Here is a 15,747-nt window from a genome sequence, read left to right as displayed (position 1 = left end):
GGGCGCTGTCGGGTTGTCCGTCTGTCCGTCATGGGATGCACTCCTCGCGGGTCTCTGTCCCGGGGGCATCCCACCCCCGTAGGGTCCGTCTGTCCTTCCAGGTGTCTGGCTGTACCTCAGGACACCTCTGGCTGTTGGGGGTGTCTGTCCGTTTTCCTGGGTGTCCATTTATTCGGTTGTTTGTCTGTCCATGGGTGTCTCCCCCTACCCATAGGGGCCTCCATGCCGTCATGGGATGCACTCCTCGCGGGTCTCTGTCCCGGGGGCATCCCACCCCCGTAGGGTCCGTCTGTCCTTCCAGGTGTCTGGCTGTACCTCAGGACACCTCTGGCTGTTGGGGGTGTCTGTCCGTTTTCCTGGGTGTCCATTTATTCGGTTGTTTGTCTGTCCATGGGTGTCTCCCCCTACCCATAGGGGCCTCCATGGGTATGTAGGGGTGTCTGTCCATCCTCTGGATGTCTGTGTGTCCATTGGGGTGTCCATCTACCTCATGTGGTGTCCATGTGTGCATTGAGGTGTCCCTCTGTCCATCTGGGTATCCAGTTGCCCTTCTGGATGTCTGTTGGCATGTCTTGTCTGTCGGGGTGTCCACTTGTCCTTCTGGGTGTCTGTTGGGGCATCCGTCTGTCCTTCTGGGTATTAATCTGTCTCTTGGGGTGTCCTTGACCTCCTTCCTCGCTCTCCATCCTTTGCAACCATCTCATGGTGTCCCTCCGTCCACAGGTCCATCTGTCCGTTTGTGCATCCGTTCATCCACCCACAGGTCCACCCATCCATCTGTCCCCACCGCCCCAAGGCCATGTACACCGCACTCCCCAAAAGGTACCTCCTCCCCATTCTCCCCAACCTCCCTGATTGCCCCCATCTGACCCTGCCCACTGCCCCACAGTGGTTCCCCTTTTGGCCCCGGTGCCACCCGTCCGGGGCTGCACGTCTGGAGGGTGGAGCAGCTGCGGCCAGTGGAGGTCCCCGAGGCCACGCTGGGCGTTTTCTTCTCGGGGGACGCGTACCTGGTGTTGCACAACGGGCCGGAGGAGCAGTCCCACCTCCACCTGTGGATGGGTGAGCAGGGGGCGGGGGGATGGAGGGGTTGGGTGACGGCCCGGGGGCAGGCGGGGTCGGGTGCTCACCTGGCTCCCGCAGGCCGGGACTCCTCGCAGGATGAGCGGGGTGCCTGCGCCCTCCTCTCCACCCAGCTGAGCTCGCTGCTGGGCGAGCGCCCCGTCACCCACCGCGAGGTACAAGGCAACGAGTCCGACCTCTTCATGGACTACTTCCCGCGTGGCCTTACCTACCAGGTATGGGGGTCCCCAGGGGTGCTCGGGGTGCTCCCAGTACTCAGCATTCCGACCAGGCTCCCAGCACCCGAGATGGGTGCCCGGTGTCACTGCTGGGCTCTCCACACCCTCAGTACTCTGCTTCATCCTCGCTGAGCTTTATGAACCCCCCTGGGGTGCTGGGCACCCTCAGAAGGTGCTCAGCATCCCTGCTGGGTGTTCAGGTCCAGTTCTTGTCAACACCCCTGTTGGATGTTGGGCACCCCCACCAAACACTCGGCACTCCCACTGGGTGCTGGGCACCCCACCGAGGGCTCAGCACCCCGGCTGCTCGGTATCCGTGCTGGGTGGCTGTCACCCCATTTGGTGCTGAGCCCCTCCCCTGTACCGGCAGGAGGGTGGTGTGGCCTCGGCATTTAACCGTGCCTGCCCCGGCCCCGGCCCCGAACCCAAACTGTACCAGGTGAAGGGCAAGAGGAAGATCCGAGCGAGCCAGCGGGACCCATCCTGGGCCAGCTTCAACACTGGTGACTGCTTCCTCCTCGACCTGGGACAGGTGGGTGGAGGGCACCTGTCCCCACTGTCCACTCCCTGTCCCCGCTGTTGCCATCCCTGGCCCCAGACCCTTCTCACCAGGTGTGAGGCAAAGTGCAACGTCCTGTGTGCTCCTCTGTCCTCTGGGGTGTCCCTCAGCTCAGTGGCATGTCCCTCTTTGTTGGGGCACCTGTCCCTCCATAGGACAGGCTGCTTGTCCTCCTCTTGGGGTGTCTGTCTGTCCTTCCAGTGCCACTGGGGCATTTCCCTATCCGCAGGGATGCTGGATGCTTGGGGTGTCCATCCCTCTTCCCATCATGGCATCTTCCTGGACCAGCTTCAACCCCAGTGGCTGCTCCATCCCCAGCCTGGGCGAGGTGGGTTGAGGGCCATCATGGGGCAGTTCCATCACCACTGTCCCACTCCCTGCCCCCAGACCCTCTTCATCTGGCATGGGGCCCGGAGCAATGTCCTGGAGCGCAGCAGGGCTCAGGAGCTGGCCGCTGCCATCCGGGACAGTGAGCGGGGTGGCAAAGCACGCCTGGAGATCGTGGCTGACGGCGAGGAGCCACCTGAGATGGTCCAGGTATACCCCCACTGGGCAGAGAGGGGGACCTGGGTGTCGCTGGGCTGGCTCTGTGACCTCCCCCATCTCATCCCCCGGCAGGTGCTGGGCCCCAAGCCCCCCTTGCAGGAGGGCAGCCCTGAGGAGGATGTGGTGGCTGACCAGAGAAACACAGAGGCAGCCGTCCTCTACAAGGCAAGGACACGGCAGGACACCATGATGGCACTGGGGCTGGGCATGCCTAAGTGTCACCATGGTGGGCACAGGGGTGGAGATGGTGAGGGACCTCATGGTGATTCCAGGGTTGGCATGGCCAGGGAACAGTGCTGGGCAACATGGGGGGACACTATGGTGACCCCAGGGAACACCTGGGGCTAGGCACAGCCAGGGGACTCCATGGTGGCCCCAGGAGGTCCACGAGGCTGGGCGCAGCCAGGGGACACTATGATGGCCCCCAGGAACACATAAGGTTGGACATGACTCAGGGACACTCTGGTGACCCTTAGGAAAGCCACACAGAGCTGAGCCTGGGCAGGAGACACCGCAATGGCCCCAGGGGACACCGCGGGGGCCCTGGAGGAGATGGGGATGGAGAAGGCCCGAGTGGTTGGGTAGGAGGGAGAGGACACCGGGATGGAAAGGCCCCTGGTGACCCCACAGTGATGTCCCCTCCATGGGCAGGTGTCGGACGCGACAGGGCGCATGGACCTGACCCAGGTGGCCACCAGCAGCCCCTTCAGCCAGAGCCTGCTCTGCCCTGACGACTGCTTCGTGCTGGACAACGGTGCTGGCGGGATGGTCTTCGTCTGGAAAGGTGCCCAGGGATGGGGACACAGGGTGACATGGAGACAGGGACTGTCCCCAGAGCGGGTCTGACACCCCCCTCTGCAGGGCGCAAGGCCAACGAGCAGGAGCGCCAGGCGGCCCTAAGGGTGGCCGAGGAGGTGATCGCCCGCATGGGCCACCCGCCTCAGACACAGGTGGGTGCAGGGGGTGAGGGGTGCCCAGGGGCTGGCATGAGAGGCATCACCCCGTCCCAATCCCTGTCCCCTCCCTGTCCCTGTCCCGACAGGTGGAAATCCTGCCTCAGGGCCGCGAGACGCCCTTCTTCAAGCAGTTCTTTGCCAGCTGGAAATGAGCAGCAGGTGCCCAAGGGGCAGTGCCTGGCCCAGGGTGTGACCAGGCTTGTGCCAGCTCCCAGCAATGCCTGCGCTCTGTCCAGCTGTCCCTGTCACCATGCCATCCCTGTCCCTGTGCCCATCCCATCCCCACGCTGTTGGCATTCACATCCTTGTGCATCACAGCCCTGATGTCCCATACCAAGCCCATGCCATCTCTACTGCTGTGATATCCCTGTGCCTTTGGCCACACTGTGCCCATGCCAGGCCCATCTCCATGCCATCCCCAAGCCCACATCATCCCTATCCCTGTGCCATTCCCATGCCCACACCATCCCCAAGCCCCTGCCATCTTCATCTCCATGCCAGTCATTCACATCCTTGTACCATGCCCATGTCCACCCCATGCCCAAGCCTGTCACGCCTGCCCTGTGCATGACAATGCCCTGTCATCCCCGTCCCTTTGTCCACTCCATGCCCACATCATCCCTGTCCGTCCCTTTGCCCTTCTCACGTCCATGGCACTTCCTTCCCCATTCCCATGCCTGCCCTGTGCCATGCCCATGCCATGTCCTTTTTGTGACAAGCCCATCCCCATGCCATCCCAGTCTCCTCACCATACCCAAACCCATGTCATCCCTGCCCCTGTGCCATCCCACCATCCCAATTCCTTTGCCCACCCCATGCTTATCTCCATCCCCATTCCTACACCACCCAAACCCATGTCATGCCCACAAGACAGCTCCCCCCCACGCTGCAGTGACAGCTCTGCCACCTGCATGCCCTCGCTGCCTTCTTGCTGTGCCTGTGCCACACTGTGCCCACCCTGTGCCCATGCTGCCTGTGCCCACACGTCTGCCCCTGCGCCCAGGTCCTGGTGAATAAAGGGACAGTGCCATGTCCTGATGGGTGTGGTACCAGCCCCGGGGATGGGGAGACATGCGGGGACTCAGACAGGACAGGGCAAGGGCAGTGCAGCGGATGAAGTGTCTCCAGCATCCTGGAGACATGGTGCCACATGGCACACTGCAGGGCCACCTGTCACCAGGGCACCAGTTCTCTGCCGCATGGGTGATGCCCACGTCCCCAGGTCCTTGTGTGAGCACCTGACCCTGTGTGTTTGGGAAAGGTGGGACATGGCCCGTGGCACCCATCTGGCTGCCAGCATGGGTCTCCCATGTCCCCAAATCCCTCATGTCTCCAAATCTCCACTGTACCTCCATGTCCACACCCTCACTGTCCCACCCCCTGCTGTCCCTGCACCCCCAATATCCCCAGTGCTGTCAAACCACCAGTGCCACCAACCACACTCCCAAAGCCCCTCTCCACCCTGGGGCCACCCAGACCCCAGGACCTCAACCACTGCAGGCTGCTTCCTCCCTCATTAGACCCAGATAATTAGTGTTGAGACTAATTATGTGCCCAGTTACCCCTCCCTTGGCCCCTGCTCACGACAGCCTGGTGTGATAACGTCTGGCATTACGGACACCAAACCCCTGGCATTCCTCTCCCATTCCCACCTGGACCCTGCCACATCCATCACCAAAGAAAAGCCCTTTTATTGTAGCTGGGGAGGGCCCAGGGGGAGCAAGGAGAAAAAGGAGCTCGGGGGAGGGACTCGGAGAGGACACCATGTCCCCCACACCTGCAGGAGGGGTGGGCAAGCTGAGACCCCCCAGCACCCCAACTCTGTTCTCTCCTGTTCCTAAAGGGACACCAAGGCAGGAAGCTCCGTGTGGGGGAGGGGCTGGGCTGGGCTTTTCCTTGTTCACAGTGAGTTTGGGGGTGGGGAGGGGGGTCCCACGCGCTTGGCCGGGCTGGATCTGCACTGCAGGGAAGGTTATTCACTCCCAGTTTAAATCCCCAGAGCACATTTGGGGCGAGGGAACAGTGGGGAGAGCAAGGAGGAAAACACAGGATCACACATGGCAAGCTCAGTGTGCTCGGGGTGGTGGGGAACAGAGCCAGGATTCACCTCTCTTGGTCATGTCAGACCCCGTAGGATTCCAGAATTATTCTGATGAGCTTTTCCAATGAAATAAAATTGGGAAAGTGGCTTCTCCAGTGTGGCTGCGGCAGGTCCAAGGTCACGGGGTGGGAGGGAGGGAGGGAGCACAGGGGGGAGGTAATTTGTTCCCTGAAAATTCCTCTGAGGGATTTGTCATGCCCTCCTTCCTACTCCAAAGCCGAGGGAGGAGGGGGAGACCAGCGCTGTGGGCTCAGGGTGGGATGGGACCCTTCCTTCACCCACCCAAGGGCAGTTATGGGGGATGGGGGGCAGTGCCTGGGGGGGCCCCACTGCCAAGGGACTGGGGAATGGCACTTCACTGAGAGAGAGAAAGAAATAGAGAAGAAGAAAAAGCCACGTGTCATTTGGAAGAATCAGGCAGGAGCTGAGTGGTCTCGGGGGTCTGGAGCAGTCCCAGGGGTCTGGAGCCCCCCATCAGCCCCCCCACCAGTCCCCCTACTCTATCAGTTCCACGTAGTTGGCGGGGAACATGCCAAAGTGGCCATCGGGGCCGTAGCCGCGCCACCAGCCCTCATCGATCATCTCGATGTTGGTGATGATGTTCTCAGGATCAAAGGAGATCTCGGTGTCATCAGCTGGAATGGGACAGAGAGAGGGGAGGGGGTCAGACCAGCTGAACTACCCCAGCTCTGGGGTTCCCAAGGCTAGAGGGATGTGGAGCTGCTGAACAAGTCCAGAGAAGGCCATGGAGGTGCTCCAGGGGTTGGAGCCCCTCTGCTCTGGAGACAAGCTGGGAGAGCTGGGAATGTCCAGCCTGGAGAAGAGAAGCTCCAGGGAGACCTTGGAGCGCCTTCCAGTGCCTAAAGGGGCTCCAAGAGAGCTGGAGAGGGACTTTGGAGGGACAGGACAAGGGGAATGGCTCTGTGGGTCTCACCAGCCTGGTAGTCATAGAGTGCCCGGGCACAGAGCCCCTTCCCCGCCAGGTCCGGGGGCTCCTGGTACTCCACCCTGTAGTCATATTTGGCATCGTCAACTTGTTCCTTCGGGAAGGAGAGGAGAACAAGAATTACTAGGACAACAGTGGGAGGGAAAACAACTATGTCCAACGCCAGAAACGTCCATCAGCCCCCTGAGGCTTGGAGACCTGCGTGCTGGAAGTCCCAAGTGCCCTCTGGAATAAAACATGGGCTCCAGGGAAGTTGTGCCGTGGGTCTGCCACAGCATCCAGGAGACACAGAAGCAAACCAGCTCTTAGCCAAAGAGCCGAGGTGGCCACATCTCCATCTAGCTCAACACCCATCCCTGTCCCTTGGGATCTCATCCCAACAGAAACACCGGAGACCAGTGGCAGACAACCCCTCTGATCCCTTGGGATCCCTGCTGCAGACAGAGCTCATCCCCCAACAGATAAGCTCCAGCTTCTGAAACATTTCTGCCAGAACCTGAGCTGGCTGTGGTTTGTTTCCCTCAGGAAAGGCTGAGGGGATCATTGAGCCCATCTCCCCTGGAATCCTTTGGAACCTGCTGGACGCTTCCAGACAAATTGCAGAATGAGAAAATGTTTGGAATGCTGATGGTTTGGTGAGCAGAGAAGAAACCAAAGGGGCCCCACATCTCCAAGGGCAACACGGCAGCACAGCACAACCCCGCGATTAGCCCCTGGAGAATCCTGGAGTGCACAGGGAATAGCTGGGATTGCCAACTCCACTGGGTTCAGATGGGCAGAGAAGCAGGAGAAGGAGGAGAAAGGGCTTTGGATCCTCTCCCCTCACTGGTTCTGGGATGTGGCACTGACAACAGCCAGAGCAGCCCTGGGGTGCAGGATGGGTGCCAGGGACTCAGTACCAGTGTCTCCCACTGGGAACACTGGGAAGGAACACAGCCGCACCCCTTTGCCACATGGGTGCATCCTGAATACACCTGAGCTCTGGGGTTTCTCCGTTTCCTACAATTTTAGCCCAGAAAAGTGTTCCATCCTAAGGATGGGACAAGCCACTCTCTCCCACACAGGTCTGGCCCCGACAGGGTCCCCTCCGTCCAAACTCACCTGGGGCGGCTCCTCATAGATGGCCGAGGGCTCCGGAGGCTCCTCATACAGATTCTCTTCCATGTGGGACCCTGGGACACCAGAATTGTATCCAGAGTCTCGTCCTGAGGAGAAACAAGGGATCTGTCACCAAAACCATGCCCTGTCCCCTCGTGGGCTCCTGCCCAGGCTGGAGTGACACCACATTCCTGCGATGAGCTGGGTGTCCCCCGGTCTCCTGTCCAGCTGGGGGATGGAGCACACACAGACCATGGGATGGAGGAGGCAGGGGTTTAGGGAGCAACAAAAAGGACAAAGGAGACACCTATCTCTGATAGGGAAGGGATAAAGATAGGGAAGGGATAAACTCGCTCAAGATGAAAAAATTCCTGTGGAGGGAAAGGGCTGGAGCAGAGGTCCTGGCCAAGAGCAGCATCTAGTGGTGACAGCAGCCTGGGGACATCAGAGCTGGACCCCCTGTCCACAGTTTGTCCCTGGCCCTCACCTCATCTCTGGCCCCCAGTTCATCCCTGGTCCCTACTTTGTTGTCCCTAAACCCCACCTCATCCCTGGCTCCCACCATGTCCCTGCATGTCTAACTCTGGAGCAGGGAAACCCCTGCACAGGAGTGGAGCCACCTCAGCTGGGTCTTGGGGCATTTTGGAAATGGTGGAAAAGTCCAAGTGTGACTGTCAAAGCCCCTGTGGCAGGTCTGGAGGAAGGCTGGGGGTGCATGGAGCCGAATTCCAGCCTGAATTCCAGCCTGAATTCCAGCAGGAGATATCCTCATCCCCCATGCACTGAGCCTTCAGGTGGAGACAAGCAGGAACCATCCTCATCCCCAGCATCACACTCAGCCCTGGCTGGAGACAAAGCCCAGGGTCCCTAGCCCACGGAATGGGAAAACCAAATGGAATCTCCAAGGCCGGCCTCAAAATGCCCAATTTTGTGAGATCTAGTTGGAAAGATGAGGAGAAAGCTTCGGGGAGTGGAGGGAGCCAAGCACATACCTGCTGCAGGTACTGGGGAGGCCGGCGGGGACCCCCAAACATCCCGGCTGGGGGAGGCAGGGCTGGGCACCGAGTTCACCTCCTTCTGCAGGAATGGGCTGCGGAGCTTCCCTGGAAAAGGAGTTCAAGGGGCTGCAGGAGCCGGTCAGGCAGGGGGGCTCCCAGCCTGACTGCGCACCCACAGGTACTGCTAGGTCACCCTCCCAAGCAGGAATTTCCAGCCCTAATCCTGGTTGTGGAAAACAAGTTTGGCAACTGGTTACAGCAGCAGTCAAGGGAAAACTAAAAAAAAAAGGATTTTTGCAGAGGAGGAAGAGCTGGAAGACCCTGCCTCCGGCTCTCCATGGTGACTCTTGGAGCACCCTGAACTCAGACACAGTCCACAGACATCAAACTGGGAAGGGATGGTGCAAACTGGTTTCTGCCAGTGCATTTCCTGTGACAGGAGGTAACTGAGCTGGTATCTCCTCATCTCCACCTCCAAACCAAACAAAAGCTGAAGAGAATTCCCAGACAAACCCTACCAGCACCAAGACTCCCTCCTACCCTTACTTCTGGGTCTGATCAATCCCAGGGCATTTATCTCCCTTTCCTCCATGAAAACCATCAAATCCTAATGAAATACCTCAAAGTCAGTCTCTCCCCATGATGTCTAACCACCAAAAAAGACATTTTCCCAGCACATGGCATTCCCTCCTCTCTTACCATGGCTTGCCTGCCCAAGGAAGTAGGAATTAATGCTCCTATCACCAAGTGAAAGTGATTATTCTGAATCAATTTAAGGTGCTTTGGAGGGGGCTGGGCTGAGGAGGACGAAGAGGAAGAGGAAGGGGGGGTGGAGGCGGCAGCGGCAGCAGTGGCAGAGGCAGTCACCCAGGGGCGTCATGCACTCGTCACAGCTATTTCCTCAGCTACTCTCAGCTCTGGTCTGCAAACTTCCTGATTTCTATCCGAGAGATTGGATCAGGTTCTTCTAACAGCACAAGATTCTGCTTGGCTGGGGCAGTGCAAAAATTTGGGTGAAATTTCATGCAGTCAGGAGAGATTGCAATAGTGGTGTTTTCCTGGTGTTAATATCTTGAACTTCAACTAAAAAAAACCAAAACAACTTTAAGGCTCAGAAGGTGAATCAGAGTATGGAAATCTTCTATCTTTGTGATTAAAACTTGGCGGGAGCCGCACCCTGGAAAATGGCAGGAGCCAGGTGTGGGACACAGCACAGCAGAGAACATCAGTGTGATGAGAGCTGCCTGTTGTCAGCTCAAACTGTGGCCTCACGATATCGCTGCCCCACTGGGGCCCCTCCACGTGCAGAGAGACCCAGGGGGGGACTGGAACCAGCCCCCAGCACCCTCCCCGTGTCCCCAGGCCGTACCTGGCTGTGCTGGCATCCCCGCGTCCCCTGGCCCTGCTTTCTCCCTTTGCTTGAAGATGTCGCGGGGGTTGACGGCTCTCTGCGCGATCAGCGTGGCAGCCTCCTGCCCAGGGAGGGCACACGGCCCGGTCAGGCCCCGAGCAGCACAGCAGGGGCAGAGCCCCCCTCTCCCCAGGGACTCAGGGTCCCAGTTCCCCACCTGGGCTTTCTCCACTGACTCGCTTCTCTTGAAGCCCTTCCGCTGTCGCGCCTCGAACTCCTCGGCCTGCTCCTTCTGCAGCACAGAGAGCATCGGGTGCTGAGCCACCCCTCCCAGCCCCGGCCAGCCTTCCTGCCCCCTTCAGCCCCCTCCTGCCCCATCCAATTCCTTCCAGAACCATCCTGCCCCCTCGGGTCCCTTCTGCCCCCTTCAGCCCCCTCCGGACCCAAGGAACGGCGATGGAGGGTGAATGAGGAGGGAACGCTGGATCTGGGAGGGAGACACAGGAATTCTGGGCTGAGGACAGGGACTTGGTGTCATGGAATCGTGGAATGATTTAGGTTGGAAAAACCCACTGAGAGCATCAAGTCCAACTGTTCCCCAGCACAGCCAAGGCCACCACTGACCTGTGTCCCCAAGTGCCACATCCTGTTAAATCCCCCCAGGAATGGGGATTCCAGCACTGCCCTGGGCAGCCTGTGCCAGAGCTGGACAACCCTCTTCATGAAAGAATTTTACCAATATCCAACTTAAACCTCCCCTGTGCAACTTGGGGCCATTTCCCCTTGCCCTGTCCCAGGTCCCTGTCCCCTCCACCATGGATAAACCTCGCCTGGGGCCAACACCAGAGCTCACCCATTGCTGCTGCTCCCTGTCCCTGTTCTCAGCCTCCTGTTGCTGCTGGAGTCTCCTGTGGGGACAAACTGGGGTTAAAACTGAGGATTTGAAACCTCACCCCACTGCAGGTCCCTGGGAATAGCACATGAAGGCCATCCCTCACTTTGGTAGTGCTCCCCCTCACTTCAGGGCCAGACAAGGTGCTACAGGTCACCCTTGAAGAGAGGAGCATGGTGAGAGGGGCAGGTGCTGCTCCAAATAGTGGGATCATTCCAGGGAAATCTCTTCCCTGGGGATATGGACACGAGCATCTTGATACGGGAGATGGGCAGATTTCCCTGGAGTCATCCCCATGGGGCTTGGAGCTCCCTGGACCTCTGACACCCCAAAAATAGGGGCCATGGGTGCCAGGAAAGAGTTTGGAAAGCAAAAGGGGAGTAGTCCTGGAGCAGGATCCATGGCCAGGGGAACTCAGGGACGATGCCGAACAAGCAGCCAAGCTCCTTGGGGGTTAGCCAGGGAGATGTTTCCTCCACACCTGGAGTAAGATTCCCTCTTATCTGTTCTCTTACGGGAGGTTTCCTGGGATTGCAGGAATTCCAGCAGTGGGGAATACATGGACATGATCCACCATTTCCTAAGGAATGAATTTGCTGGAGTGGAGGCAGCTCAGAGAGGTAGTGACAGGGACACCTGGCACCACAGAGATCCCAGAGAGCAGGACAGGCTCCGGGAATCATTCCCAAAACCCCACTCACTTCTGGGCTTCGATTTCACTGGATCTGGCTTTAAACATCTGCTCCCGCCCCGCTGCCTCCTGCAGCTCCCGCTCCCGCCGCTCCCGCTCCAGCCGCTGCCGCTCCTCCTCCGCCCTCCTCTTCTCCTCCAGCCGACGGTTCTCCTCATCCTTCTGAGGGGAGACGGGCACAGAGCCTTGGGCTTCCTGGGCTCAGGGGTGTGGGGGCCACGCTGCCAGTGCTCGGATCCCCCTGGGCCTCTGCATCCCAGGGCACACAGCAGGTCCCAGGGGACACAGCACATCCCAGGGCACACAGTGGATCCTGGGGCTCGTGGTGGATCCCAGGGTGCTTATCCAGCCAGAAGGTTCACACGTTATTGCTTAACCCCATAAAACCCAATGTGAAGGGGAAGGAAACAGGGAGCAGCCCTCGGAGAGGTCAAGAACCAGTTTCCTCACCCAAATGGGGTTTGCTGGGAGCTGGGATGCAGCCCAGCTGTCTGCCAGGAGAGCCAGGGTGCATCCCAGCCATCCACTGGGAGCTGGGGTGCATCCCAGCCCTCTCTCCCTGAGCCAAATTCAGATGAGATAAAGGAGCACCTTCCCCTTCAAGACTCAGCCCCTCCTCTCTGAGCACCCCAAGGTAGCAGCTCTGCGCTTCCCTGAGCTCTGGGTCCCCGATTCCAGGCAGGATTCCCCAATTCCCAGACAGGGAATAAGCATATGGAGAATAATCTCCAGCTAAATCCAAACACTTTGTGCTCTGAGGGATGCGTTCACTCACCTCTGCTTTGGCCCAGAAATTATCCTTATTGACCCGCTTGATTTCAGACATCGCGTTTGTCTTCTGGTACACAGAGCCCTGAGGAAGACACAGAGAAATCACCTTTTTTGCATTTTCTGTCAAAAATCAGCCCAAATCAGCACAGTCTGGGACTTCTCTTAGAAGTTCCTGTAACCTGATGCTTTGTCCCAAAATTTAAAGAAGGGCTGGGTGAGGCCAGTGATATGCACGTTGCCAAAAATGGGGAATTGCTTGCCCTGGCACAGGTTGCTGCCCCATCCCTGGAAGCGTCCAAGGCCAGGTTGGATGGGGCTTGGAGCAGCCTGGGACAGTGGAAGGTGTCCCTGCCCATGGCAGGGGTGGGACTGGATGGGCTTTAAGGTCCCTCCAACCCAAACCATGATTCCATGCTTCAAACCTGCCCTCCGGCAGTGGGAAACCATTCCCCCTTGTCCTGTCACTCTGTGCCCTGGTCCAAAGTCCCTCTCCAGCTCTCTTGGAGCCCTTTTAGGCACTGGAAGGGGCTCTAAGTTCTCCCTGGAGCCTTCCCTTCTCCAGAAAGAACATTCCACAGACACGTCAATGGCCAGGGATGATAGTGGTCCCAGACCCTCCCCCCACCCAGAGGGACCCGAAAGCCCTTACTGACTCAACTCACCACGGGAGCCTGGGGCCCCGAGTCCTGGAACTTGCTGCTCTCCTTGTGGAAGCTGTAGTTGGCCCCGGAGGCCTTGGCCACCTTCTCCATGATGAGTTCAGGCTCCACGTCCTCCTCTGCCCGGGCATTGATGGTGACGTGAGCCCCCTGAGCAGGAGGAACCAGGGTACGGGTGAGGGGGTCACTCTGGGAGCCCCCAAACCCACCACTCTGCCCTGGTGGGTCCTGTCTGTGCTCCCAGAGCTCCCAAGGGAAGGAAGAGGGTTCTGGTGAGAAGGAGAAGATATCCAGAGGGATTTTTTGGGCAAGCTGGTCTACTGGAAGTTGTCCCTGACCATGGCAGGGCAGTAGAACTGGGTGGTCTCTAAGTCCCTCCAACCCAAAGGGAGGACATGAGGAGGATCAGACCTTCAGGAAGTTGGCCACGGTGCTGACGTGGTTGGCGCAGGCTCCTTTCCGCACGTCATTGACCCCTTCACCCGTCTGCAACGAGACACCATCGGCACCAGCTCACCTGAGCCCATCTGGGGGGGATCCATGGCAGCAGCAGCACCTGGATCTGAGCCCAAGCCCCTCTCCAGCTCTCCTGGAGCCCCTAAAGGCACTGCAAGAGCCCTCTCTTCTCCAGGCTGGCCACCCCAGCTCTCCTAGCCTGGCTCCACGGCCGAGGGGCTCCAGCTCCCTCCCAGTTAAGCCAAGGTCTGTCCCCACTCACCCAGTTGACGAGGACATATTTGGGCAGCCCAGAGTTGGGATCCTTCACGCGGCAGAAGCCGTACATCACCTTCCCACTGTTGAGCTCCTCCACCATCTCCTCCAGGCCCCCATCTGTCCCGGGAGGAAGGAGACGGGGTGAGTCCAGCCCATTCCGTACGTGTGCCGGAACAGCCAAACCCACGGAGCCTCCCAGCTCCGTATTCCCTGGAGATTATCCCCGTTAGATTTGGGGTCATTGTACCTCACGAGTGTCTCAGACCCCTGTGTTTACTCTGTAAACACATAACCTGATCATTTGTCATCCATGTGATTATTTGGGAGCCAAGCCCCAGCCTCTTCTCACCCATTCCCATTCCCAGCAGCCTTCATCACCCAGTTCCTCTTCCTCAGACCCTCACAAACCCCATAAGGAAAGATCCTGGATCTGCAACCGAGTGCTGGCAGGACACAGAAGGAGCTGCTCAGACTCCCTAATCAATTAGAAGCTTTAATGAGAGCAGGCAGCTGTCAGTTTTGCCCACAGGTTCCTGCACAAAACACCTCAGTGACGGTGGGAAGGGTGCTGAGAAGTGGAGGAACTGGCTGAGCCTTGTTCCTGCTTTGTCAGATGGGACGTAGAGAAGGAACCAAAAGAGTAACATGAGGTAAGGTCCTGCTTGTCCACCATGGACTCCAAGGGCAGTTCTCATGGGCAAACTCCTGCCTCAACGCCTCCCTCCCTGTTACACCCACCTAGAGTGGTCTCAGTGCCGGTTTGAGGACTTGGGAGTAAATCCCAGAGGAAAAATCCCACACAGGGCTCAGGCAGGGGCAGTGGAAAGGGAACAGCATTGCTCCCACTACACCAATAAAGGAAAATGAAAGGATGAAAAACACCAAAAACGCACACTCTCATCTCAAAAATATCCCCCCAGACCACAATTCCTCCTGTGCTGGATTGTCTGAGCCCTGAAAAGTGGGAAAAGAGCCACTGGTCCTTATCACCCCTGGCAGGAGCAACCCAGCCCAACACAGCTCACTCTGCTCTGCAGCGTAACCCGGATCATTTCCTTCTCCCTATTAAATATTTATGATTTGGCTCTAAATTTGGCTCCAAACCCAGCAGGGAAGTTGAAGGTTGGAAGTCTGAAGCTGATCGGTGAGGGCTGGCATGGAAGGACATGAGGGGAATGCTGGGGAGAGCAGGGATCTGCGAGGAGCTTGGGGCACACCCTCTGCAGCTCCCCAGAACTCTCATTTGTGACTCAACAAGAGTTTTCCTCAACAAAATTCCCCAGCACCAAACCCCTGGCTCCATGGGCTCCACCAGATCCTATGGAGCATCCCAGAAACTTCCATAGAGCTCCACAGGCTAGGAAAAACACTTGGAAGTTAAGGAAGAAGCTGGGGAGAGGATGCAAATTCCGAGCACGGGGAAACCCGCCTGGACGTGCTGCTTCCCGAAGGCTTCGGCTCCCCAGCCAGTAGTGTTTGGGTGGGAATCAGCAGCCAAATAAAAAATAAAAGAAAAAGAATTGCAGGAAGAAGGGAATTCGACATGAGGGGCTTTAGAAGCATTGAGTAGGGAGCCCTGGCTTAGTGAGTGGCTTTGGAGTACCAGGTGGCCCTGCCTAAATCAGGGATCTAAAATACTTCAGGGATGCAGAAGGCAGCCAGGATACAGACTTCAGATCCTTTGGAAAGGAGGAAAATGAAAGGAAGGGAGAAGCAGAGCTGCCAGTGAGGCTCTGCTCCATATTCCTCACTTCGAAATCACACCAGACCCCCCAACACAGTTCCCACTCTTCTCCCACCACCAAGGGCACCTCCCAAAATACCCTCAGGGGTTAAAAACCCCCCCGACATCTCAGGCAGGTACAGTGAGATGGGCCCTGGAAGCCCCCCAGACCCCTGGAAAGCCCTGGAACCGCGGAAACAGGGGGTGGTCCCCAACACAGTCACCTCCGGAGCCGGCCACTCGCAGGTCATTGCTGTTGCCTTCATAGGTGAACAGAGCCCTAAAATTAAGGCAGAAATGGGATTTTTAGCCAGCACAGTGCTCATCACACACCCCTGACACCTCCTGAAGCGCAGAGCCCCACAGGGACCCCCACCCCACAGCCCGGGGTCTTCCTGTTCCCCCCGGACACCCCCACAGCCCCCTGAGTCTCTCACCCCT

General features: G+C 58.4%; 3 protein-coding genes across 3 annotated transcripts in view; 1 reads left to right on the top strand and 2 right to left on the bottom strand.

The window, feature by feature from the left end:
* The window catches only part of AEBP1 (AE binding protein 1), a 9,819-nt gene extending 9,595 nt beyond the window's left edge, over positions 1-224 (bottom strand). The window contains exon 1 of the mRNA XM_017738699.1: positions 209-224. Within this exon, the coding sequence (XP_017594188.1) occupies positions 209-224 (16 nt within the window). The remainder of the gene's footprint in view (positions 1-208) is intronic.
* CAPG (capping actin protein, gelsolin like) overlaps positions 1-4,397 on the top strand; it is a 6,751-nt gene extending 2,354 nt beyond the window's left edge. The window contains exons 2-10 of the mRNA XM_008638747.2: positions 724-822; positions 890-1,062; positions 1,144-1,298; positions 1,672-1,833; positions 2,248-2,397; positions 2,479-2,571; positions 3,058-3,190; positions 3,268-3,356; positions 3,449-4,397. Coding sequence (XP_008636969.1) covers positions 800-822; positions 890-1,062; positions 1,144-1,298; positions 1,672-1,833; positions 2,248-2,397; positions 2,479-2,571; positions 3,058-3,190; positions 3,268-3,356; positions 3,449-3,514 — 1,044 coding nt within the window. The 5' untranslated portion in view covers positions 724-799 and the 3' untranslated portion in view covers positions 3,515-4,397. The remainder of the gene's footprint in view (positions 1-723; positions 823-889; positions 1,063-1,143; positions 1,299-1,671; positions 1,834-2,247; positions 2,398-2,478; positions 2,572-3,057; positions 3,191-3,267; positions 3,357-3,448) is intronic.
* Positions 4,398-5,033: 636 nt separating this feature from the next.
* Positions 5,034-15,636, bottom strand: DBNL (drebrin like). The gene is made up of 13 exons (XM_017738758.1): positions 15,531-15,636; positions 13,588-13,700; positions 13,281-13,355; positions 12,873-13,019; positions 12,215-12,292; positions 11,450-11,601; positions 10,710-10,764; positions 10,074-10,148; positions 9,875-9,977; positions 8,500-8,610; positions 7,511-7,614; positions 6,398-6,503; positions 5,034-6,098 (listed from the first exon to the last, which is right to left on the bottom strand). Exons 2-13 carry the CDS (start codon positions 13,681-13,683, stop codon positions 5,959-5,961), a joined length of 1,242 nt encoding a protein of 413 aa, XP_017594247.1. The 5' UTR covers positions 13,684-13,700; positions 15,531-15,636; the 3' UTR covers positions 5,034-5,958.
* Between the last annotated feature and the right edge of the window lie 111 nt (positions 15,637-15,747).

The sequence above is a fragment of the Corvus brachyrhynchos genome, unplaced genomic scaffold (assembly GCF_000691975.1).
Source record: "Corvus brachyrhynchos isolate BGI_N302 unplaced genomic scaffold, ASM69197v1 scaffold141, whole genome shotgun sequence".
Taxonomy (NCBI): Eukaryota; Metazoa; Chordata; class Aves; order Passeriformes; family Corvidae; genus Corvus; species Corvus brachyrhynchos.
The sequence above is the reverse complement of the archived record's forward strand: the minus strand, read 5'-3'. Positions and strand labels throughout refer to the sequence as shown.

What these genes read in the sequence shown, in the direction of transcription:
- DBNL (XM_017738758.1), bottom strand. Translation starts at nt 13,683, where the DNA reads ATGGTGGAGGAGCTCAACAGTGGGAAGGTGATGTACGGCTTCTGCCGC. An exon ending in ATTTCTGGGCCAAAGCAGAG is followed by an intron (nt 11,602 to 12,214) that starts GTGAGTGAACGC and finishes GTCTCCCCTCAG; the next exon opens with AAGGATGAGGAGAACCGTCG. An exon ending in TCTATGAGGAGCCGCCCCAG is followed by an intron (nt 6,504 to 7,510) that starts GTGAGTTTGGAC and finishes TCCTTCCCGAAG; the next exon opens with GAACAAGTTGACGATGCCAA.